General features: G+C 37.5%; 1 protein-coding gene across 1 annotated transcript; it reads right to left on the bottom strand.

The window, feature by feature from the left end:
* Positions 1–836: 836 nt before the first annotated feature.
* PCNX4 (pecanex 4) lies at positions 837–25,555 on the bottom strand. The gene is made up of 11 exons (XM_059694749.1): positions 25,284–25,555; positions 18,382–19,126; positions 15,202–15,381; positions 14,598–15,112; positions 14,254–14,354; positions 14,009–14,128; positions 11,692–12,052; positions 8,605–8,708; positions 6,427–7,454; positions 5,864–6,050; positions 837–1,569 (listed from the first exon to the last, which is right to left on the bottom strand). The coding sequence occupies exons 2-11, from the start codon at positions 19,068–19,070 to the stop codon at positions 1,318–1,320; spliced, it is 3,537 nt and encodes a 1,178-aa protein (XP_059550732.1). The 5' UTR covers positions 19,071–19,126; positions 25,284–25,555; the 3' UTR covers positions 837–1,317.
* Positions 25,556–26,881: the final 1,326 nt, after the last annotated feature.

A 26,881-nucleotide genomic window follows, 5' to 3' on the forward strand; every position in this document is an offset into this window, starting at 1 on the left:
AAATCGAATCACTACATTTCAAATAATTCCAATCATTTCTAAAGAGAATGTGCTACTGTATTACGAATTGAGGAGGCTACAATAGATTTAGTTGGAAATAAAGTAATGAGTACAGGAAATCAATGTCTCAAGTGATGCAGATTCATTGTTCCTCCTCGTTATATGTACCTGTAAAAAGTTTGTAAACGGCTAGAAAATGAAAATAAATTCCTGCTCACATTATGAAAATTTTTCTCCCATCTCTTTTTGCCTTTAGCTCAGACACCCTAAAACACTAGTAACTGGTAGTCCTATTGGGTAAGTCATGCCTCAGAAACAGTATATTCAGTTGAAAAGAAATGCATAAGGATCTAGAACAGCGGTTCTCAACCTGTGGGTTGTGACCCCTTTGGGGGTCGAACGACCCTTTCACAGGGGTCGCCTAAGACCATCAGAAACACATATAATTACATATTGTTTTTGTGATTAATCACTATGCTTTAACTACGTTCAATTTGTAACAATGAAATTGGGGGTCACCACAACATGAGGAACTGTATTAAGGGGTCGCGGCATTAGGAAGGTTGAGAACCACTGACCTAGATCTATAGAATGGCCTCTAGCAATCATGGATTATCCTAATATTGCTAATCCTGTGAGCATTAAATGATAAGTGGGATAAGTTCCTTTCCTTTCACATGCATAAAAAGGATACTTGGAAGAAAAATATTTTATTGGAAGAGATTTCATTAAAAATTTTAAATGTTTCTGAATTGAAGTATATGAAAAGAAAATAATTATATGAAAACATTTAGTCATTCAGACCATGTTAAATATTAAAATAAAACAGCACAAAGTTTGAAAATACTAAAAAATTTAATTGCATTTCAAATAAATAAATATATATACATTACGTAACTTTTAATAGCACCGTTATCATTACTTAAAAACACTGATAGGAATATCTTTTTAAGTATGTAAAAATTACATAGTTGTTGACTTTTGTAAGTCAAGTCACCTATCACACATTTAAGAAAGCATTAAAAAGTCATTCTCTAATTTTATACAAATGCTTCATATTTAACAAAGCCTACCACAATCCATAGGGCACAAATATTGGCCAATAGTTCTAACTTTTATGTTAGACAAAGTCCTCCCCCCCCTACCCCCCTTAAGATAGCTAAGAGAATCAACTTATAGAGCTTAGCTTTCCCCAGGCATCTGACTTTTGGGAAGAGAGAGGGAAGGTCAGTGAAGTTTGCAAAATCACCCAGTTACTCTTCTAGAATGAAAAAATAAAGACATCCCATTTGATGACTATCCAAGTCAAAATAAGCTCTAATACAAATGTATATGGAGAGGTTTTGAAGAATAAATTGGATATCCCAGGGGAGGGTCAGCCGCTTGTACTGTAAGGTTTCTTAAAAATAGTGGATGAGCTTGTATACTATAACGTTCCTCATCATCATTTGTGGCATAAAGCAATTCCCAAGAAAGATTGGCCCACTGACCTCTAACAGCTTCAGCATTTAACTTCCCAACTTGGATCAATAATTCTTGAAGGGTAAGTACTCTCCCAGTGTAAACTCCCTTTAAAGTACAAATGGGGTGGGGGGAGAAAAAAAAAAGAGATTATATTCAGGCCTTTATATTTTACTTATAAACCTAGAAAAAAATTCTATCATTCGAGGCAAACATAGAAAGTGGTGTATTAAAATGTACACATGAGTTGCTTGTCTTCAGAATTGAGTCACCTCTATTAGGTAATTCTATGGAAAAGTATGCGAGAAAAGATTCCCTGACAGCCATTTCACTCCATCAACAGAACAGCAAAATCTCACTATTTTATTTCCTTCTCTATTCCTTCATCAGATCTGGCCTCAGCAATGCATAAGTCATAAATACTAATCAGTGGAGATCACACAATAGGCTTTTTTTTTAAAAAAAAAAAGCTCCACTAAGATATAATTCACACTCCATATAATTTACTTATATAAAGTGTACAACTCAACTGTTTATTTAGTATATTCAGATATATAAAACTATCATCAGTCAATTTTAGACCATTTTCACGACCTCAAAAAGAAACCATATACTCTAGCTCAGCCGTGGGCAAACTACGGCCCGCGGGCCGGATCCGGCCCGTTTGAAATGAATAAAACTAAAAAAAAAAAAAAGACCGTACCCTTTTATGTAATGATGTTTACTTTGAATTTATATTAGTTCACACAAACACTCCATCCATGCTTTTGTTCCGGCCCTCCGGTCCAGTTTAAGAACCCATTGTGGCCCTCGAGTCAAAAAGTTTGCCCACCCCTGCTCTAGCTATTATCCTCGCATCCCTTCATTCCCCTAGTCCTAGGAACCATTACAGTACTTTCTAACTCCATATATTTGCCTATTCTGGAAATTTCAAATGAATGGTGTCATATAATATGTGGTCTTTGTGACTGAAGTCTTTAACTTAACATGTTTTCAAGATTCATTCATGTTGAGCATATAACAGTATTTCATTCCTTTTTATGATCAAATAATATTCCATTGCATGGATATACCACAATTTGTGTATTTATAAGTGATGAACAGCTGGGTTATTTCCACCTTTTGGCAATTATGAATAACACTGCTGTCAACATTCTTGTACAAGTTTTTATTTGTATCTATGTTTTCATTTCTCTTGGGGATACACCTAACAGTGAAAAACTAGGTCAGATGGTAATTCTATGTTTAATCATTTGAAAGCTGTCAGGTTTCTCAAAGTGGTTGCTCCATTTTACATTTCCACCAGCACTGTTATTAGAGTTCCAATTTTCAAAATCCTTGACAACACTTATCTGATTTTTTTCATTTTAGTCATCCTAGTGTGTATGAAGTGATGTTCACTGTGGTTATTTGCATTTCCCTGATGACAAATCTATGAGCATGGACTATCTTTCCATTTATTTGTGTCTTCTTCAAATTATTTCATCATTGTCCTAAGACTTTTCAGTGTACAAGTCTTTCACCTCCTTGGTTAAATTTATTCTTAGGTATTTTATTCTTTGTGATGCAACTGTAAATGTGATGTTTTCTTAATTTCTCTTTATGACAGTTCACTAGTGTATAGAAATGCAGCAATTTTTATATATTAACTAGAGGCCCGTTGTAGGAAGATTCCTGCAATAGGGCTTGGTTCCCGCCTCTGCCGCCTCGGCTCCCTCCCGCATCCTCCCGCCTCCCGCCGCCTCCTGCCTCCCGCCGTCTCCCACCCCTCGCACTCCCACTGCCCGCCGTGCCCCGGCCGCCCGTCGCACCCCGGCTCTGCTCCCGCCTCCCGCCTCCGCCGCCTTGGCTCTGTTCCTGTCTCTGCTGCCTCTACTTTGCTCCCTTCTGCAGCGCTTGGCTTGCTTCTATGTTGTCTTCAGTCTTCGCTCCCAGCCGGTATATGCAAATTAACCGCCATCTTGGTTGGGTTAATTTGCATATAGTCACTCTGATTGGCTGACGGGCATAGCAAAGTATGGTCAATTAGCATCTTTGTCTTTTATTAGTGTAGATTTTGTATACTGCAACTTTAATGAATTACTTTGGTGGAGTCCTTAGGGCTTTCTGCTTATAATATATCATCTACAGTTAGTACCAGTTTTACTTCTTTTCTGATTTTAATGACTTTTCTTTTTCTTACTTAATTGCCCTAAGATGTCCAATACTGCGTTGAGTAAGTGGCAAGAATAGGGATCCTTGTCTTGTTACTAATCTTAGATCAGCTTTTCACTATTGAGTATGGTGTTAGCTATGGGCTTGTGATATAAAGCCTTAATTACACTGAGGTATGTTCCTTCTATACCCATTTTGTTGCCCACTTTGTTGATTTTTTTAAGACATGGTTTTCTTTAGTCCTTTGAACATATTTATGTCTACTTTGAAATCTTTGTTAATCTGATATCTGGTTGCTCTCATAGGCAATTTCTGTTGTCTTTTTTTTTTTTTTTTTTAAACCTGGTATATGGATCAGACTTTCCTGTTTCTTTTCATGCCTCATAATTTTTGTTGAAAACTGGACATTTCAGATAACACTGTAGCAATTCTGGGTACTAATCCTCTCCTCCCCCTACTGCATGGCTTGCTATTATTATTTGCTCATTAGTTTAGTGAGGTTTTGGATAACTTTAGTGAAGTTAATCCCTACCTCCACACCTACTGTGAAATCTTTGATGTTGCTCCTTGGGTAGTGCAGCCTTGTGAATGCCCAGTTCCCATGGGACAGCAGTGGTTTTGGCAGGGCTCTCTGTGTTAAGTGGTCACACCCAGCTGTTAAACACCACTGATTGCTCTACATTTTCAACAATAACTTGGGGCATATGTTGCTTCAGAGACTGATCCAATTAAATTTGGGCTCCTTTGAAAAAATAACTTTGGAGATGAATGTTTGAAATTTGTTCTGATCCCAGGAGGTCTCTTCTCTGCTGTTTCTTTCCAGGTTCTCCCTGTTAATCAACCCAGCCTACAGTTTAACTTGTATTTTTAATAAACTTACCAACTATCTCTTAATTATTTTTCACTACAGCCTCCATAGTTTTTGAGAGAATCTTAGGCTTCAATGTGACCACACTGTTTTGCAAATAATGCTGGTTCCTTTTGTTGTTGTTACTGTTTTGTTAATCATTTGCTTCTCTCACTGGAAAAAATCTCTGAGCCAGAGCTCTGAATCTGAAGGTGAGACAATGATGTGCTCTGAGTAACACCTCTGCTGCAGGAGATAAGTACTTGGTAGAGGGGCAGCAGTAATTTCAGGTCTTCTTTTCTTGCCTCTCCCAGTGTGGAACCTCCACCCTATGGGTACACAAGGGTGATCAGGGCCCTAGTATTCTCAGTAGCACCATGTCCAGGCTAAAGTCTCCATCCAATGAGGTAGGTTATCCAGAAAGGAAGTCTCACATCTTGACTACATATGCTTAGAACCCAGCCTCAAACAGGTAGCTGAGAATAAGATGAGAAATGTTGGAAGTCCTGCCTCTTTCAGAAAACGTTAGTTCTCCAACTGGCAGCTGAGGGAGAGGAGCTCTGTTCCTAGCCAAACACTGAATGAATTTTTCTGTCTTACTGAGCTGGGAGAAAATGAGCCTTGGCTCAAATACCACAGACTCTCATTGTACCTACTGCATTTTAGTTGATTTTTTTTTGAATAAATGTTTCTTCATTTGCTGTATACTTTTAGGACCATTTCCAAGACTTTAAGTGCTCGTTTTAAAAAATGACTTTCATCATTTTCACTGGGGAGCACATCTGCAGAGCTTCTTAGGTTCTAATGCCAACATGGAACCCATAATAAGCTCATAACATTGAATCTTTCATACTTGTCCACACTCAATGACATTTTAAATGCTATGAGAAAAGTACTAAATCTTTAAAAAATTATTCACTATTTGAAGTCTTTCGTAATTTTCACAAGTCAGTTATTCTTCAAATAAAGTATAACTGTCAGCAAAGGAAATACTTTGCCACTCATAAATTAATTTTTCTTCTAGGAGTCAAACCCAAAGTGATAATTTCTATACTTGAATTTAGCATAGAAATACAACCCTTTTAGTCAAGTATGCTATAGCAATGACATTTACTTGACTATTCTATGAGTCAGTTATTACACCATGAATACACAACATTTTTAATTGGCTCCTATTAAGTTTTTAAAAGTAAATCATCAGTCATTTTATAATTGGATTATGTTGACCATAAAGTCACGATTATAGATGCATTAAAGCTGTTATTAATACATAGAATGTCATCTCTCTATCACTTAGTTCAAATCCTTTATAATTGATTTCAGTTCTTTAAGGTAATATACAAAATCTACAAAAAAAATTTTAATATACAAAAAAATTTAAAAACTAAGTTTTAACCTTACCATATTAGGATCATACCCCAGAGAAAACAAGTATGGTTTTTCTTGTAAAACTGCTTCCTTCCACTTTTCATCAGATACCAAACCAATGTACCAGTTGCTTTCATATTCTTCAAGGTAGTTAGTTAGCTCTTTAAAGTCTTCTATTGGACCCAAACTTGCTTTATCAATCATTAGTTTCAGAGTATACCTAAAAAATGGAGAAACAAAGAATTTTAGAAATTTTTACCAACTTTATAAATGAAATAGATTTTGTTCAATCAATATTTTTAAGATATTAAACTGAAATGACACAGTTGGTATTTCAGATCAAAAGAGAGAAATGATGGAGTTAAAGTGAAGAAATCCAAATGAAAAATAAGTTCCCCACACAAAGAAAACATAAGGAAATATACATTGAAGTGTATTCCTGATAAAATCACAATACATAGTAAACAATTTTTTCGTTCTTAGGAAAGTGATTATTTTTTAAAATTAGAAATGAAGATGCATCTTCTTCTAGGTTGTTAAAAAACTCAACATATTCTTGCCAATGTTACAATTTGTATGTCATCAAAATGAATTACCTGAAAGCTTTCAGTGTTAGCTGGAACAGTTCTGGCTTTTCAGTCATCCAATCAAGGGCAAGAGACCAAGGCAAAACACCATTGAAAACTCTCAATATATGACCAGGACTAGGATCCATATTGTCTCCACAAAATAAACTAAAATAACAAGTCATTACTGCATGAACATAAAAGTCTTTTAAAACTCTGTCCTTTGCAATTTCTTCCAGTACATTTCCTTCTGAAGGGAAACATTCCAACTGCCTTAAGACAAATTGGTACCAGTCTTCTGGAAACAATAAGCTCATCTCCTTCATTTTGGAACTCGGTACACAGTTAGACCTCCACTCCTCAGGTACGCTCAACAGGTGAGAATGAGAACAACTGAACTCCATGAGAGGAATATATGCCGTATCTTCTTGTGCTCCTTTGTCAATAGCAGGGTATCCCAATATGACTGCTTTGTAAAGACTATTTTCAGTAAATTTGCCTATAGAATGATCACCAACCATTCGTGATTCTACTGATCCTGGAAGAGGCAAATTTATACTTTGCAAAACTTTTAATTGATCTTTTTCTTCATTTTCTTTTTTGGGAGTTGGCTCATCACCCAAAACATCATCAGACCAGTCATCTAAAATTTCTGAATTTAAACTAACTGTGTCCTCTGGGGATTTGGTTTGTGGTGAAGTATTCAAACCAGGAAGGATTATTAGGGATGCTTTCCCTTTATTTTCAGTTTTTTGGACATTTTCCTGCATGCTGGACCTTCTGGAGCAGTACTGAACAAGTATCCACACAAGTACTTTAACAAGGTCACCTTTAAATTCTCTTAAGTTATCACGAGAATCTATTATGCCAGAGAGGACATTCCTGGCATCAGAATAGATTTTCACAGGCAACACAGTACAGGGTGTTAAGACATTTCCAAAGTGTCTATTAATTGAACATATTTTTGCACATTCTTCCTGTACAAAGGCACCTTCAAAAACTTCATCAACTCTTCGAGCTTCAGCAGTATGACATGATGTCTCTTGCAATTCTAACCCCTAAAGAAGAAATTAAAAAGTACTCAAGTTTATGATCACTTATTACATAGAGAAAAGCAATTAGGTAGGATTATTTTTCTTTGAAAGAGAAGGAAAAGGAATTCGTTTCTCAAAATAAAAATATTAAAAAATGTAAACATTTTCTTAACCTCAAGAGATATACCTTAACTCCAACTTAATGGTCCTTAACATATCTGATGGTGGATACAGAAATAAAAAGTAATTGCATGATTTCAAAAGAAATTCTAGAAATTCCACTAGAAATTACCAAAATAATTTTATTCAATATGACTGTAATTTTAAAAGACTATCTGTAGTCAAGGCTGAATAACACTTATTCAAACCTTTAAAATAATTTTTGGAGGGAAAAAAATAAAATTGGAATTATACAATATGCACAATAGTTTTGTATCCTTCCCTCCTACTTTATGAGAGCATTATTCTATTGTGTGGATATGCCATAATTTATTTAATCATTCTCATATTCCATTTTTTTACTATAATAACAATAATAATAATAATAATAATAATACAGATTTATGGATTTGGTTATTGTCTGTCTCCATAAAGCAGCTCTCTTTTGGCAAAACTAAGCAAGCTTGTATCCAAAAAAATTAAAAAAGGAAGAAAAAAAGACTGCCACCAAAAGGTATGTCCTTATACCACATGTGTCATGGAGCACAAAAGATCAATAAAAGGAATCACATTATTAGGTTTTATAAGCAACTCAAAAAAGGCATTTTGCTCTAAAAGGAAGGAAAAAAACAACACAGGGTGTAGCAGGTAGAAGCATTGGGGTCAAAAAGTTTTTATTAAATTGAGACTGCTTATATGATGTAGGTGTGTAAAAAAATGTTACAAAGTCATACTTTTGAGAGGCTCAATTAGACAGGAATAAAAAGAACAGGAGGACTGGACGAAAAGAGGGAAGGTATGTTTTGTTACTATGCTCTATTACACAATTAGCACTAATCTGCCTATCAATATGTACATATTGAAATATACTTTAAAAATCCCTAAGTGTTTTCACAGGTAACTAAAAGATACTCTTTCAAACTGAACTACTAAGTGTTTGATGTGTACATAACAGGTAAAATTTTACACATGCAAAATAAATATAGTACTACAGAGGTTTCAAATGCACACTGACCTTAATGTTAATACAGCAGTAAGTATAGCCACATTCTAGAATCATTATCCACATTAAACGATCCTGAAAGCGGCCCAAGTAGTGAGAACCAGGTAAGAGGAGACCTAAAACAAATTTGAAAAAAGAAAAGTCATTGCTCAAACTTGTTTTATTTTTCCACACGAATCTTTAAAATTGATAACGCCCTTTCATCTAATTCACAACTCCTTTGACCCTCTCTTTACATCAAAAATAGAAATAACTATTCATTGCATTAAATTGAGCTCTCAACAGGTGATAATACATAAAAAGTCAAGGATATAGTTTCCAGAAAACAATATATTAGCACTTGCTATATAAAATCCTAACTACATGTTAAATATATCAAGAAAAGTATTAAAAAAGCTGTATATAAAAGCCATCTTTACATTAATGATTTACAACACTGTGGACATTTTATAGACATGCATAAAAATGTTTTGTGGGGCCATGGCCAGGTAGTTCAGTTGGTTAGATACACCAAAGTTTATGGTTCAATCCCCAGTCAGGGCACATACAAGAATCAACCCATGAATACAAAGATTAGTAAAACAACAAATCGATGTTTCTCTCTCTCCCTTACCTTCTCTCTATAAAACCAATATATTTAAAAAAGTTTTATGGTACTAAAATTTACATAAAATACTACCTACTACACTGTACAAATACTTTTAAAACTTAGTATTTATCACAACATTATGTCTGAGATTTGCCTATATTTACTGCAAACAGCTCAATCATTCATTGTAACTGCACTGAGAAATCATTATATAAATAGCGCTGAATTTGAATATTCACTTCCCACTTAATAAACATTTTGGATGCTTCCAATTTTAATAATGCTGCAGAAATTATCTTTGTGCAAGTCTGCTTATACAAGGTGTTGCACAGGAAAGTTAACAAACAGAACTAACTGATAGGCTTGAAAGGCCTGCTTACAAAGTTGCCTTGACTGGCATTTGGGAACTTGTATTTCAGTGCAAACAATACAGTTTATACCAAACACTGGCTTTCCTTCTGGGAGTCTGGAATTTTGGTATGCATTAGGCAGGGAGGGTGCCTCATGACCAGCTCCAGCAAAAACCCTAGACATTGAATCTCAAGTAAGTTTCCCGGATAGTCAACATATCACACATGTCACAACACATTGCTGGGGAATTAAGTACATTCTGTGTGACTACACTGGGGAGGACACCTGCAAGTTTGCATCTAGTCTCTTACCCAAAGTGACTTTTCCCTTGGCTGATTACGCTATATATGCTTTAGCCATAAAATATCTTTTTCTTTTTTAAAAATTTCTTTATTGTTGCAAGTATTACATATGTCTTTCTCCCCCATTGTCCTCTCCCAGCCCACCCTCGCTCCTAGCCCAGGCCTTCACCACCGTATTGTCTGTGTCCATTGGTTATGCTTATATGCATACAAGTTCTTTGGCTGACCTCTTACTATGACTATATGCTGAATCCCGTGAGTCCTCCTAGCAAATAATCAAATGTTTGGTCTTAAACCAAACAAATGTGCAAGTTTCTCTAGAATTGGAATCACTGACTCAAATTGGAATCACTAGGTGATGGGAATATACATTTTTACTACAGACTATAAGTTTATTCTTCAAGGTAGCTTACAAATTTACATATTTCCTTCCAGCAGGATTTGAGAGTTCCTGTTCCCCATACCCATTGCCAATACTTGGTAATGTCAGACTTTTTATATTTTTGCCAATTAGATGTGTGTGAAATGTTACCTCTTTTTCCCCAGGAAATACTTTACAACACACTTCTTGGCTGAGTGTGACTGATTTGATAATAAAGTATAATTTCTACTTTATTGTTAAGGTATTTATCATTTCAGATGTGAGTTTAATCTTACAGGTATTTTTAAAAGTGGCACAGCACTGCCACTTAAAAGTGGCATAACATTGCATAATAAAAATTAATTGGAACTGGATAAAAGTATTAAAAGTATAGAATATTTCCTATAAAAGGAAAATGATTATTCACAAAAAGTTTGTACTACAAAGGTAAAGTTTTTTCTAAATTCTCTAACATCATCGTAAAGAAAAGCTCAACCCAAGTAAACATTACATTCATATTGTAATTTTAATTGCTATTCTGCCTGGCATCAGTTTGCTAGGAAGTCATCACTCATTTCTAAAACAAGTTTCAGGGGCCTATGATAGGAGGTTATATACTGTTGTCATCAGCTTATACCTTATCTAAAACCAACCTTTAGAGGCATTACATAGTTCTATAATAAAATTATATAAGTAACATAAAATTATAATTATCATAAAATTAATTCATTCTCATTAAAAATATTGCTAATTTACATAGCACTTCATTTTGGGAGGCAACCAATCATTGCCCAAAACCTTTGTTATCTTACCCTGTAACTTTGTCAGACTGCTTAAGTTGCTATTTAAGAACTAATAATATATGAGCAAACTCCCTTAAGCCCTTCAATATGACACTATGTAAAATAAAGGTAGTTTTCACTCTTTATGGGTCTAAAGCTACTGCATCTTCTTGCTATGAACTCATAAATACATACCAATTTTGGGAGATAAAGTGTTTTCATGTTTCAATGATGAGGCTACAACCTGACTTTATTCAAGAAAAAGTTGTTTAGCCTGGCTGGTGTGTCTCAGTGGTTGAGCGTTAACCCAGGAACCAAGAGATTGTGGTTTGACTCCCAGTCAGGACACATGCCTGGGGTGTGCAGGAGGCAGCTGATCGATGATGTTCCTCTCTCATGGATGTTTCTACCCCTCTCCCTTCCTCTCTAAAAAAAAAAAAAAAAAAAAATGCAAGAGTTTTTTAAAAAATTGTCAGATCATACTAAAATTTTCCCTTAGTATTTTCATTTTATAACTTTACCTCAAAATAAGGAGCAGGAGATAACAATAACAAACAGGAGATATACATCTACTTCATATTTAGTCTTTCTGCCTGTACATCAAAGTATTATAATTTGTATAAGTAGTTGGCTCAAAAGACTGTTTTTCTGTGTGTTCGTGTTTTTGTACTTTAAATACATTAGTGAGTATTTAAGCACAAGCCATTTACTTACCAAAACTTCCAGCTACCATTGCAGACTGCAGTGCAGCGGTCAAACTTGGGATCATCTGGTGGTAGTACACTGAATCTGCACACACAGAGGCTGCAGTGCCCACCACTCCCGGCCAAGTCCGAACAGGTCGGGGAAACCCCACCAGGAACAAAGGAAGGGTGAAGAGGGGGAGTAGGGGAGAAGAGAGTAGTGTGGAAAAAACTATGAAAACCAACAAGAATGGACAGAAAACAATGTTGAGTACACATAAAGTGGTGGTTGATTGTCTACGATTTTTCTCTGTCCATGATGCAAAAAGTACAGCCACAGCAAACTGCAATTTAGAGATGAACTGAATCAGACGGTCACGCATGATACCAACCTGTAGAAGCATAAAAATAATTTTTTATTCTTAAAGAATCTTTTATATTTCTTATTCAAAATGATTTTTACTCCTTATTCTTTCTCATTTCATGAAATCTAAAATCTATTAGAAAAAGAATTTAGGGAGGTTTTTGGATATAAGATTAGTATTAAAAAATCAATTGCATTCTACACTGTAGTAGTAAATAAGCCAAAAATGAATAAAGGAAACAATTCCATCTATAATATCATTATAAAGAATATAATACTTAGAAATAAATTTAACAAAAGCATACTTGTACTATATTGAAAATTATAAAATACTGTTGAAATAAACTAAAGAAGACCTAAATAAATGTAAATATAGCTCATGTTCATGAATGGGAAGAAGGAACATCATTGAAGAAAGAACAGTTTTTCCAATAAACAGTGCTAGACAATTGTACGTCCATATACAAAAGAATAGATTTGAAACCCTACCTCACATCATATATAAAAATTAACTCAAAGAGATCACAGACCCAAATGTAAGAGCTAAAACTGTAAAACTCTTAGAAGAAAATATAGTAAATCTTTCTGATCTTGGAATGGGCAGTGTTTATTACATATAAAACAAAAAATACAAGTGATAAAAGAAAAAACTGATAAACTGAACTTCACCAAAATTAAAAACTTTTTTTGCTTCAAAGGACATAAAGAAAGTAAAAGACAATCTACATAATGTGAGAAAACTTTTATCATATATCTGTCAAGGAACTTGTATCCAGAATATATAAAGAACTCTTACAACTCAACAATAAAAGGATAAATAATCCAAATAAAAGTGGGCAAAGTATTGGAATAGACATTACTCCAAAAAACATGCATAAATGGCCAATAAACATATGAAAAGATGCATCATTAGCATTCAGAGAGATACAAATCAAAATCACAAGATAGCAGTCCACACTATAATGACTATAATGAAAAAGTCAGATAATAACAAGTGTTTGTGAAGATGTAGAGAAATTAGAATCCTCATGCACTGTTTGGTGGGAATGTTAAATGGTGCAGCCACTTTGGAAAAATATTTGGAAATATGTCCATATAAAAAACGTGTACACAAATGTGCATAGTAGCATTATTCATAGTCAAAAGTAAAACAGAATACTACTAAGCAACAAAAAAGAATACTGATACATGCTACAATAAGGATGAACCTTGAAAACATAAGTGAAAGAAGCAAGATGCACAAGACTTTAATGGAAATATTGTATATTTCCATTAATATAAAATGTCCAGAATAGGCAAATACATAGAAACAGAAAGTAGATTAATGGTTGCTGGGGCTGGATCAGGAGGTGGGTGTGATGGAGACTAGGAATGATAAATACAGTATGTACGAGGTTTCTTTCTGGATGTTGAAAATGTTCTAAAATTAGATTATGGTGATGGATGGAAAATTCTGAATATATTAGAGGCCCGGTGCACGAATTCGTGCACGAATGGGGTCCTGCCGGCCCGCCCTGATCAGGGCCAATCGGGCCAGGCCAGCTGGGGGGAGGGGCTGCAGGCAGTTGGCTGGCCAGCCCCGCCCCCTGGTCAAACTCCCTGTTGAACTCCCAGTTGAACTCCTGGTCGAGGGGACAATTTGCATATTACTGGTAGCCTTTTATTATATGGAATACCACTAAACTGCATATTTTTAAAAATATATTTTTATTGATTTCAAAGAGGAAAGGAGAGGGAGAAAGATATAGAAACATCAATGATGAGAGAGAATCAATGACTGGCTGCCTCCAGCACACCTCACACTGGGGATTGAGTTCACAACCTAGGCATGTGCCCTGACCGAGAATCGAACCATCACCTCCTGGTTCATAGGTTGATGCTCAACCATTGAGCCATGCCGGCTGGGCTGAACTGCGTATTTTAAGTGGACAACTTAATGGTATGTGAAATACACCTCAATAAAGCTGTTAAAAAATACACTCACCAGTAAGAGTCTGATTCCTGTATTCAGGCTTCTGTTCCACCATGTGTCTATACTGGTCAACAAGTGCACTGTGGATACAATGACTATCTCCAGTAAAGCATTTTCTGTATTCTGCCATACCTGCAGTACACAAAAAATCCACTTGATTAGGGAGAATTTGATAACCTATGTAAACTATTAGAGTAAACAAAATCACAATTAAATTTAGAAATAGGAAAGTATTATTAAGTGCATACTAGGATTACCATTCTAAAAGCTCTTGTGAATCCAATGGAGACAGGCAGAGAGTGTAGCCCTTGTAAGGAACTGTCCAATGAAAGAAATGCTATCATAGCAAAAGGTGACACTAAGACAAACAAAAGACAAATTTAATTAAGGCAATGTAACCCCTTCTACCATATTTTATTTTGGCCAATATGAGGCTTTATAAATCCCATTTAAGCTATTAACTAAAAAAAACACACGAACCAAACAAATGAACCAAAACATAAACACTTATATGAAGTATATATTACACAGATATAGGACTTTCATATTTCTGTACACTTTGTAGATATAACACAAAGTTAGTAAATTTTTACCTTCCTACCTAGATTTAGCAAAATCCGTCTGACAACACCAATCTTCATGAGCCTTGCTTGCTTTTTTAAGAATAATGTCATAGTCTGCACATCCTTTGGATAGAAAGGGTTTCGGAAAATTCCAAAGATATAGACACTTTGAATTTCTCTAAGTATCCATAGTACTATAAGTAATATCATCAAAACATAGCCAACAATAGCCTGGGAGCTGGTTTTGGAAATCTGTGAACAACAAGCAAAGTGATGCAGCAAAATACTTTCTAAGAGAGCCAAGACTAATATAATGACGTAGAAGAGGCATTCCTTCCAAGAAAACTGTTTTTCTGAACCAAGGGGTAAAGTCTTAGATTTGATTCCAACTCTGTGTCCAATTACACTGTGTTTGAAGACAAAACGCATCTCACTTAGGTTAAGACTCAGTAAGAACCCAAGTCCAGTCATGAAAAGAACCACTCCAACAGTGCTGGGAATGAAATACGATGTTACAGCTGTTCCCGCAGAAATGATGAACATTATTAATAATCTGCAGAGAATAAAAAAAGGATTTGTTTGAAAAGCAATAATGTCCTTTAAGAGTAAGTTACATATAACTTTAATATTTAAAATAATTACCGTAGATGGGTTGACATAGATGAGCCTCCCAGGCCAAACGCTAAAACCTGTTCCATTGACCATAAGAAAAGCGCATCGGGTGGGGGCAGAATCCCTAGTGCCCACAGAAAGGGTAAAAATATAAACAAGATGTGTAAAATCTGATTCATTTGTTCTAGAGCTGGTATATTTACCATAAACCTATAGGGAAAAGAAAATATTTAAATCATACAAAAATTATATATAGCAGAGAATCTTTTCAGGAAAAACAAAACATACATACACCCCTCCCCTCCCACACCATAAATACCACCACCCCCAAACCAAAGAACACTTACAGAAAGGTCCTAGTCCCAATTTACAAAAGATCAACACATATAAGTTGTGATCATTGTCCTTCCCTTATATCAGGAACTACCCTCTCTCCTCAGCAGTGTACAAATTAGCACTTAGAAAATATGTGGATTCAAATGTGGAAAGAAAATGTAATTAAAAGTAATCTATATATAAGTAATCTATATATATAAAAGCCTAAGTGACCGAACAACCAAATGACTGGTCAGTCACTATGATGCACACTGATCACCGGGGGGCAAATCCTCAAAGCAGGAGCTGCCCTGTGGTAGTCAGTGCACTCCCACAGCCAACTTCCAGTAGCCAGCTAACCTCCCATAGCCAGCCAACCTCCCCCGGTTCCTCCCCTCAGCCAGCCGGCCCCAATCACCCCGATCGGCCCTGACCCCTGAATTCATGCACTGGGCCTCTAGTTTACTGAATAACATTGAATTTAGGAATCTGTAAAACTGCACTGAGCCCAGGGCAAAAACATTTCTCCCTTAAATGTCTAAACTACATTGGCTACATTCTACCAATGATTTTTTAGAGTATAAAATTTTTGTTTAAAATTGCAAGTAACTCTGGGAAATCCAAAGCCTTCCTGCTGTTCACACATCAGTAGCTGGCAGAGAAGAAGCTGTTCTCTTTCTTCAACTCTCTCATACTATCTTGCTCCCAAGCCCCAGAATTTGAAGTTAGTATAGTTAATAGCAGAAGCCAGCAACATTAGGTTATGAATGTGTCTCTGTGGGTTAGTCTGGAAACTTAACTCACACTTGTTTCTATTTTGTATATACAGTGGTATGAATTTGAGAACACAAACTGGTACTATACAATCTCATAAATCAGAGATGGCTTTTCTCCTAAGTGGAGAAACTGGTTCTTGATACAGCACTGACCAGTTAAATACAACATCATTAAATGAATTCAAATAATGTAATAAAAACTTTAAAGCACACGAGAATAAAATTATCTATGTTACTAATTTTTTGAAATGAGGCTAAACAATCACCTTGTCTGGAAAGCAACAATGTCATAGTACTTATGGAGTTCCAGAGATAACTCAAAAGAGATGAATCTCAAAACTTATAATTGTACTTTATACCTGAGCTACTAGAAATCAAGGAAAAAGGCAACTTCTGTAATAGTCAACACTTAAATGTACGTTAACAGTCCAGAAGCAAATATATAAAAACTACAGATATAATAACAGCATAATGTGTTTGGTCACACACATAGCAGGACTATGCTAGCTAATGCACTCTGCATCATAATGTATGTCCTTCACATTTTTATAAGCAGAGAATTAATGAACACAAGGTTAACAATGTGATGCTAAATTAGAGGACAATGCTTTGTGTAGTATAGTTTAAAATAAAATTAATCTCATCCTGAGAAGAAAACACTGAAGTAACAAAAAAGAAAATCGAACCATACACAATAAGCCACAGGAAGGTCAAGGAAAACATGCAGATATATAGAGGGTTTTTTGTTGCTGTGGGTTTTTTGTTGTTGTTGTTAAGATAACACTGCTCCTTAGATTCATAGACAGCAAGCTGACAGCTCTCTGGGGTGAGGGATGTGGGGGAGGCAGGGGGCATGGAGAGATTGAGCAAAAAAGAAAAACAAGAGAGAAAGAACTCATGTACTCACAGACAACAGTATGGTGATTGTGGGGGAGAGGGGAAAGGGATGTAGGTGGAAGAGGGGATGGGGGATAAAGGTGATGGAAAAATATATGTATTTTTAAATTACATCTTTAAAAAAAGATAACACTTCTCTTGCTAACATAGTCAAGGATAAGATAACATGTAAACTAATGTATACTCAAGAAATAGTTTATCCAAATTACATTTACTCCCTAAATATTTTTGTTTTGAAAATAAATATAAGCAATGGCACAGAAAAGTATTTATATGCAAGATCATAAATAAATAGAAGCATATGTAATTGAGGTAACTAAACATTGTGATTATATTCTTGTGTATATGACTCAGCCCAAATAGGTTAATTCTTTTATATAAAAATATTTAAATTTTTTGTGGTTAATTCTTTCATATAAAAGAATTGTGTTAATTCTTTTATATAAAAATGTTTAAATTCTAATGTTTCTGATAATTACCTCCCAAAAACCCTCATCTCCAAATACTATCACATGGGGTGTTAGGGCTTTAAACATGAATTTGGAGGGAACACAAACATTCAGTCCATAACATGACTATCCATTTCTACCTGGACACTAACCTATAAAAGAGAAAGCTATAATCTATAGCAACAAAGAAAGAAATGTAAGATTTAGAAAAAGGCAAGCAAAATGGGGTTAGAAAAGGCAAGCAAAAAGTGGTTATCAAACAATTTTGTAAACAACTTTGTTAAACATTCTTTAGATTTTTCTTCTGTAGCCAACTGATTTTTAAAAATATTTCTTTCTTCAATATAGTTACTATAACAAAATTTGATGTTATCTATTCATCAGAAATTCAATCAATCTGTACATAATATTTATGTATATAAATTTTAAAGTATTCATTTTCTCCTCACAGTAAAGTTCTATCTCTTTCCCCAGGTTTTAGCCAGCTATCATAGAGATTCATAGCTCCTTCTTTAAAGTGAAACATAGGACTGAAATTTTGTTGATTTATCTTATAAAGGATTTTCTTTTTACTCTTCAATAAGATTTACTTACTGTTTTAGTATGTATGTTTAACAGAAATTTTTCCTAGAGATTAATCATCAAAGCTCTCACCCAATGGTTTATCTTGATGACTTCCACTTCAAAGATACATTTTTTAATACTATGGAGAGTGCTCTTATTATGTCTGCTTTAAAATAAAGCGAGTTATAAAATATTTGATAGCTTATTACCTGTATGCAAGATCTATAGAAACGAAGAAAAAAATATAAAGAGGTCTCATAAGAGGAATGATTTCATAAGTATCCTGGGTTTGAAAAGCTGCAGTCTCTACGGCTGTGTTTACAATTAATGAATATTCTCCTGTACATAATGTTATCCATCCAAAGAAAAACAGCAGAACAGTGCCTCCTGCACTGCCATACAGCAAGGTTATCCTATTTGGGAGCAGATACCACGTTCCAAGACCACACAATAACCCAGCAAGAACAGAATGAAAAACCATATTGGCTGTATATTTCTTCCCAGGAATTAGAAATTTGATAGTCTCAGCACCAGTACAACTTGTAAATTCATGCTCATCTTCCTCTGCTAAGATATCTGTGCTTAGCATTCTTTCTACCGTTGATGATTTGTTTCTGGCGTATAAACTTGTGAACTGGATGACAAATGCGGTGAAAAGCATTAGTCCACCTGAGAGCGCTGCTGTGTAATAGTCTTCCAGGATGCCTAATTGGTACAAAAGGGTTCCTATCCCACCCAAAACCCATGGCATCAGAAAAAGGACAATTTGATTAATATATATGTAAGGAGGTGCACAATAGCCTAATCTGAGCCGAGGGCCTCCAAGAACAGTCTGTGGAAAGCGCTTCAGAAGGAAGTCCTTTTTGTAATCATTCAGTAGAGGCACATCAGGACTCATCCTTCTCACTCAGAAGTACCCTGAAAGTCACATCACTTTCTGTAACACAGCAGTCTCTAAAAAAAAGAAAGAAAAAAGTCACTTTTTGGAAATGTCATACTTAAAACATGTAGGGGAAAGCCCACATTTCTATTTTCTCTCCTCAATTCCTTCAAGGGCAGGATTTACAACCTCATTTCTCTACCTCCTCCCCATTGCCTGACGTACTTGGTGCTAAATAAATAATGGCTAAGTTGTTTTTCATTTGAAAAAAAAAACAAAAAAAAACGACCACCACATTATTATTTTATCTAGAACATAATATCTGGAATTAAATCTTACATTAACTCACAATTTGAGATTTTTGGGACCAAAGTAAAGTTAAAGAAGTACTTTCAACTCAAATCTGGTTTAACTGATCATTTCCCTGAGAGCTTTTGTTGTTTGATTATTAACTTTTCCCTTTATTACAAGGGCCAGCGGATTTTTTCTGTAAAGGGTCAAAGAATGAACATTTTAGGTTTTGTGGACCATATGGTCTTTGTTATAATGACTCAACCCTGCTGTTGTTGCAGAAAAGCAGCCACAGACTTTACATACGGAAATGGATATGATTGATTGTGTTCCAATAAAACTTTATATTATTTACCCAAACTGGTTGTGGACCAGATGTGGCCTGTGGGTAACAGTTTACCAACTTCTGCCCTAAAATAAGGATATTCTCTGTAATTACCTTGAGTTAAAATAGAAATAGAAATGGAAAACAGAAATACTGTTAGTCATATCACTTAACAATTATAGTAAGTTTAGGATTTTCCGATAATTTAAAAAGTTAAATCCTGCTAAAATAGTAGCATTCTGATAAAAAGCCACTGGCTGTTCAACATGTAGTAGGAAGAACAATGATTTCATCATTCAACTCAAAAGACTTCAGGTATCAGAATAATGCGTATTATTAGCTATATTATCACAGGATTAAAATTTTAGTCTCTCTTTCTGTTGTCAGTTTTAAAAAATCTACTTGCTCTAGGAAAGCATTTGAAATAATAATACATGCTTTAGTCTAGATCAGTGATTTCCCACTGGTGTCCTGCAAGAATTTTTAAAACTATGAAGTCAGGGGCACTAACTCCCTTCTCCCTTAGACTATCAAATAAAAAAATGACAACAGCTAAAACAATAGCTGTCTGGTGTGAATTCCCTCTCTTGAACCACAATTATAGAGGTCATATATTAGAGCTGCATCTTATTGGTCACATCGCATAATGAGGTTGCATCTGATTGGTTAAGTCTTGGTACCAGAAATCCTTATTTACAAGTATAGATACCTGATGTTTTAAAAAGTCACTTTGGAGCAAAAAGGATAAGCAATTACTATAATTTTTTATAAATCAATCAACATTAAACTTATTTTTTTTGGTCAGATTGGCAAAAATATTTTTGAATGTGCCGCAGAATTTTAGTAATTATTTTATGTGTGTCATGAGATGAAAAAGGTTGAAAATCGCTGCTCTAGATTATTTTAATTTAAGGGTCACAAAAACTATGTATCAAACAATGTGGTCTCTCTTATTTTCAAGTTTTCCTTTTCCTGGGATATACTCAGTAGCTTATCCAGAAAAACAGTTGCCTAACACAGGGCTAGCTAACAAAGGATTACCTCAAATGTTGTACTAGAAAAGAAGAATTATGTTTAAAGCCATCTTCACAATGATAAACATATATGCCAATAGAACAGAATAGAAAGCCCAGAAATAAACTCTTACATATGATCAAAGATTTGACAAAGATACAAGACCATCCAATGAGGAATGGACAGTCTTTTGCAACAAATGGTGCTGGGAAACAGGATATCCAGATGCAAAAGAATGAAGTCAGACCCTTACCAAACACCATATACAAAAACTACCTCACTAACTGGTTTGGCTCAGTGGATAGAGCGTCAGCCTGCAGACTCAAGGGTCCCGGGTTCGATTCCAGTCAAGGGCATGTACCTTGGTTGCGGGCACATCCCCAGTGGGGGGTGTTCAGGAGGCAGCTGATCGATGTTTCTCTCTCATCGATGTATCTAACTCTCTATCCCTCTCCCTTCCTCTCTGTAAAAAAACTACCTCACATGGATCAAGGACCTAAATGTAAGAGCTAAAATAATAAAACTCTTAGAAGAATATACAGGAGAAAAGCTTCCAACATTGGATTTGGAAATGATTTCTTGGAAAGCAATAAGTAACAACAAAAAATAGACAAACTGGACTGAATAAAAATTTTAAAAGTATATGCATCAAAAATACTATCAACTGAGTCAAAAGGCAACCCACAGAATGAGAAAAAATATTTGCAAAGCATATACCTGTTAAGGGATTAATATGCAGAATATATAGAGAACTCCAAAAACCCAACAATAAAAGAACAAACAACTCAATTCAAAAAATGGCAAAGGACTTGAATAGGCATTTCTCCAAAGAAGACATACCAATTCCAATAACCAAAATGAAAATAATGAAAAGATGCTCAACATCACTAGTCATTAGGGAAATGCAAATCAAAACTACAATGAGATATTACCTCACACCCATTAGGATGGCTACTATAAAAACAACAAAAAATGACAAATATTGAAGAGAATCTGGAAAAACTAGAACCCTTGTGCACTGCTGCTGGGAATGTAAAATAGTACAACTTCTATGAAAAACAGTATGGTAATTCCTCAAAAAATTAAAAATCGAATTACCATAAAACCTAGGAATTCCACTTCTGGATATATGCCCCAAAGAATTAAAAGCAGGTTCTCAAAGAGATATTATATACTCATGTCCATAGCAGCATTATTTACAATAACTAAAATGTGGAATCAACTCAATGTCCATCAAAGGAGTAATGGATAAACAAAATGTGGTATATACTTATAGGGGAATATTATTTAGTCTTAAAAAGGAAGGAAATCTTGTAATATGCTACAACATAGATGAACCTTAAAGACATTATGCTAAGTGAAATAAGTCACATTTCAAATACTGTATGACTCTACTTATATGAGGTACTTAGAATAATCAAAGTCATAGATTGAAAGTAGAATGATGACTGTCATGAGCTGGGGGGACAGGAGAATGGGGAGTGTTTTTTAATGGGTATAGAGTTTTACAAGATGAAAGGAATCATGGGAAAGTATGGTGCACGACAATGTAATAATCTTGATATTACTGAACTATACACTGAAAAATGGTTAAGATGATAAAATTTGTTATATATTTTTACAACACATAAAAATATTTAAAGCCATCTTAAAATAGCCTTTCTTCCCGTCAGTTTAAAAGTTTTTGTGCAAGCCACTTCTACCCAATCAAAATCAGCCCTGGAGAGAGCTTTTGGGCATTACAAAAGGTTTTTGGGTCACTATTAAGAATTACTGCTTTACAACCTCTCTTGTTAGACTGTTAGGAAATTCTTTAAACTATAAACACTTATCCTATACTAGAGGCCCAATGCACGAATTCGTGCATGGGTGAAGTTTGGCTGGCCCACCCTGATGATGGCTGATTGCGGGCGGGGCTGCTGTGGAGCTTGTACCTGCTGCCAGCACCGGCCCCACTCACACCCACTGCTGGTGCCTGGTGCTGGCACCGATTGCTCAGTGCCATCAGAGGGTGTAAGCGGTGGCTGCCAGCTCTGATCGCCCCTCAGGGCTTCTCTACCTCCCTCTGCTCCTGAGGGGAGATTGGGGCCAGTAGCTACTGCTTGCACCCACTGCCAATGCCAGCCCCGCTGCACCCACTGCCAGCGCCAGAGCCACCACTCACACCCACTACCAGTGTCGGCCCCGTCGCACTTGCAGGCAGCGCTGGAGCCACTGCTTGCACCCACTGCTGGTACCCGGCACCCTTCCCAATTGCTTGGCGCCATCATCAGGTGCGAGTGGCAGCTGCTGGCCCTGATTGCCCCTGAAGGCTTCTCCACCTTCCCCTGTTCCAGAGGGGTGATCTGGACAGCAGCTGTTGCTCACACCTGCTGACTGCACCGGCCCTGCTCGCACCCACTGCTGGCACCAGCCCCAATTGCTCCATGCTGTCAACGGATGTAAGCGGGGCTGGTGCCGTCAGGAGCAGGGGTGGCGGCAGGAGCGGGGCTGCTGGCAGACAGGGGACCGGGGGCCATGGCAGGAGGGGCCAGGCAGGGGAATGGAGGATGGGCTGAGACCTGCCTCTGTGCCTAAAGCAGTCTTACGGCCCACAGTTCCTTTCAAGGTGCATGAATTCGTGCACTGGGCCCCTAGTTGTCTTCTATCTTCAAGCCATTAGTCTTCATTCTGCACAGAACAAGTCATAGCTTTTACTCACATGGCAGCCCTGCAAGTACTCACAAAACAGCAGAACTTATATGGTTGATGGTTCAATCTCAGGGAATGAGAAGATTGCCTCCCTACCCTCTGAATAAGTTTATCTCCTGTACTGATGTCAGGCTTAGGATTCTGTACACTGAGTGTACTGTATTCTGATATGATTGTTCTGTAGACGCCATCGGGTAAGTAAAGGCACACTCCTGTAAGCAGGGGTAAACATTCTGATTTCAATTATCTATGAAAAATGACATCAGATAGGAAAATAAACTTGGCTGGCTGGCCTGGGCTTTTTTAAGATCTGGATGTGCCTGAAATTCCCCAGGAAGTTAGGAAAAGTTGCCCTCTCTTGCTCCACCGAGGCAAGCCGGGAACAAGGTGAGATGGCTTGCTGGGAAAGGAAGCCAAAAACTGAGGATACTTATCAACCAGATTACCTAGCTGCATGCACGTTACTACTCACGTTTGTTTAACTTTGATAGGATACCCTGTGATTATATTCCAAGCAGGGAAATATTCCGAAGATCTATTGTTAATGTGAAAACATGTTAAGATTCCCATGAGATATTGCAAAGTAAAACAAACACACGAAGACCCATTTGCATTTTAAAACAAGAGTACATACACTTGCATGTTTAATGGCTGTGCAATTTGTACAGGTGTAAAAAGTTTCAGAAGGCATACACACTATGCTGTGTTTGTGCGTGTATTTTATGTATGACATTTTCACACCTCTTAAGTTTACCAAACATAAACATTCTCTAGAACTCTCAACCCCATGCCCAGCAAACACATTCTGTGCTTTTCATCGTGGGTGCCTCTGCTCAAAGCCTCTCCTTTGCCTCTGATACCTGTACTCCCTTCCCTAATTAGTAATCTTAGTCAACTTTCAAGATTCAGCCTATTCCTTTTCCGAAAATTTTGCAGAGTACATAGGCCAAACTGTGCCTCTCTTCTCTCTCTATATTAAAAGCACTGCTTGTTTATGCAACTCATCTTGTAACATGTATCAACATAAGGCATTTCTTGTACTGTTCACTCTTCACATGTTACCTTTTCATCTTTTTTTTTTTCCCCTTCTCTATTAAGTTATTTGTGAGGGGCTAAATCTTGAGATACTTTTGATTCTCCCTAATATTTAGTGAAACACCTTGGCATGGAAAGGCATGTAATACATTAATGGCATAGCTTAAATACGCTGATTAAAGTAGAAAAACATTAAATATTGCTGTTTAAAAGGGAAGTTGGGAGGATATCCTATAATATTAAGGATGGTCTTTGCCCTAACTGCAGGAATGAGCTAACCAAAGACAAAACACCTAATATACAGCCGAGTAGGAAAGAAATAAGGCAGATAATGAATTCAAAAGCCTGATAAATATCTTCTGATGAAGTAGACTTCATAGAAGTAACCGCTGGTCCTTGACAGAGAGTTGTGGAGAGAGGCAGTAGATCAGTGGGTAAAGAGATATTCATGGTCAGGGGGCCAGAAGTTGACCAATTGGGGGCAAAAGTGGTTTAGTTGGAGATAAGAAGAGAAAAAGTCCATTACCATCTAAGGAGAGTAATTTGTAAGCGTTAGCGGGGTAACAAGGCCATCGGCAAATCAAGACTTAAAAGGCCATTTTCCATTTCACAAGTGTCTCTTAGAAACAAAATGCTGTTAAGTCACCAGGCTAAAATATAGTCTTTCAAAACAAAATTAAAATCACACCAGATTGCTCTCTCTAGCGACTAAGTTCATCTTACGTCTCAAGAAAGTCCAATAGTGGCACCTGTAGGCTTTATAACGAAGAACGAGAAACCTGTCGCAATTTAAAACTGCAAGAACAACGTGGCTGTGCGCTGGCTTGGAAACTGAGGCGACAAAGAAGTCTCCAGGGGGTTGGGATCGAACGTACCTCGAGTCACCCGAGGGAAGAGGCGATGCAAAGGCATCCAGAGGGCTGCATTTCTGCAGATAAACAGACTGGGCGCTCCCGCAGGGAGAATGTCTGCGACCCCGACGGGAAGACAGATAAACTGCGGGGACTTGACAGCCAGCTCCTCCCGGTCGCGCCGCAGCCCGCTCTGCGTTTCCATGGTTAACGTCAACTCCCGCTGGCGCCACCCGGCGCGGAAGTGAGAGCGCGCGCGCGCGCGCGGGGCGGGGCGGGCGCTCGGCTCGCCACGCCCCCAGGCCGGCGCTCACTCGGAGGGCTCCCTTCCGGCCGGCTAGGCGAGGTGGAGCGGGGCAGTAAGCGCGCTTTGTCCGCTCCCGACTTGAGCCAAAGCTCGCTTGGCCCAGGGTCGGGGTAGTCGCCCGCGATCTGGCCTTGCCTTGGACCCTGACGCGGTAAAGCGGCGAGGGGAACGCTAAGCCAGCCCTGAACTTTCACCCGGACCAAGAGCGTCTTGCTGACGCAAGAGCGTCGTTGCCCTGGTGACGTACGTTCCTCTGCGGGGTCGTGCTCTCGCGCGGATAGAGACGCGGCCGCCATTTTGCCGGCGTCCGGTCACTCGTGGTCTGACAGCCACCTGTGGAGTGGAGTGCGGCTCCCGCGGCTCAGGGTTCTGCGACTTCTGTTAATCACATCCGCACTTTGGCCGTCACCACCCTACACGCCGACGGTAATAAATGGCTTCTAAGTGATACTTCATCCATCCTATTCGGCTGATTTTCACTGCACACAGTGCTCGCTGTCGGTCCTGATTGCATTTCCCCTTTCTGAGTGGATTTGACTGCATATTTAAATGCAAGGGACCAAAACGCCCATCCATGAAACACGTTACTGAGGTCTCTATCTGTTTTTTAATAAAGTAAGGTCAAGGCCCCGTGTTCCAACGGGAAAAAAGCATTGTGGTGGGTTGTTAGTACTTAGCGATAATTTCAGATCCGGGAATCATTGCCCGGGGGCCCCAAGTCCCTAGTTGCTCTGGTGTAAGACTTACCCTTGCGCCCTGTGCCCCTGCCTCCATTTCCCGTGTTCCAGTTTCTTTCCATGTTCTGGACACCTTACAGATTGCCGGTTGGAAGTCTGCAAGGCAGCCCCTGAGAACTCGAAATTAGCGATTCGGCCGCCCCGTCAAGGGAACTTTAGGGCCAGTTCGTGGGTCTCAGTTTACCCGCGCGTCCGCCTTGTGACGGTAGCGGACGTATCGGTTCTGCAGAGCTGGGCTTCTGGGTGGCCTTACGACTGCCTCATTGGGATCTCCTAGTCTCAAAATTCTATACACGACCTTTTCTTTTTTTTTTTTTCCTGGCTTTACTGGAAATGATGGCTTAGTTCTTAAGCATTTAGGTTTTTAGGCCATAAAGGGGAAAATCGTGTGTGTGTGTGTGTGTGTGTGTGTGTGTGTGTGTGTGTGTGTGTTAAAAGAAATCCAAGGCTTGTTTTTATAAAAGGATGTGACTAACCAGGAGAAAAGTGCAGCTTATTGGAGGCATGTGGAAGAAAACCGTGGTGTGCGTAGCCTTGTATTGAAGGGCACATCTTACAGGGCGAACCTTCCGTCGTTA

The sequence above is a fragment of the Myotis daubentonii genome, chromosome 1 (assembly GCF_963259705.1).
Source record: "Myotis daubentonii chromosome 1, mMyoDau2.1, whole genome shotgun sequence".
Classification (NCBI taxonomy): domain Eukaryota; kingdom Metazoa; phylum Chordata; class Mammalia; order Chiroptera; family Vespertilionidae; genus Myotis; species Myotis daubentonii.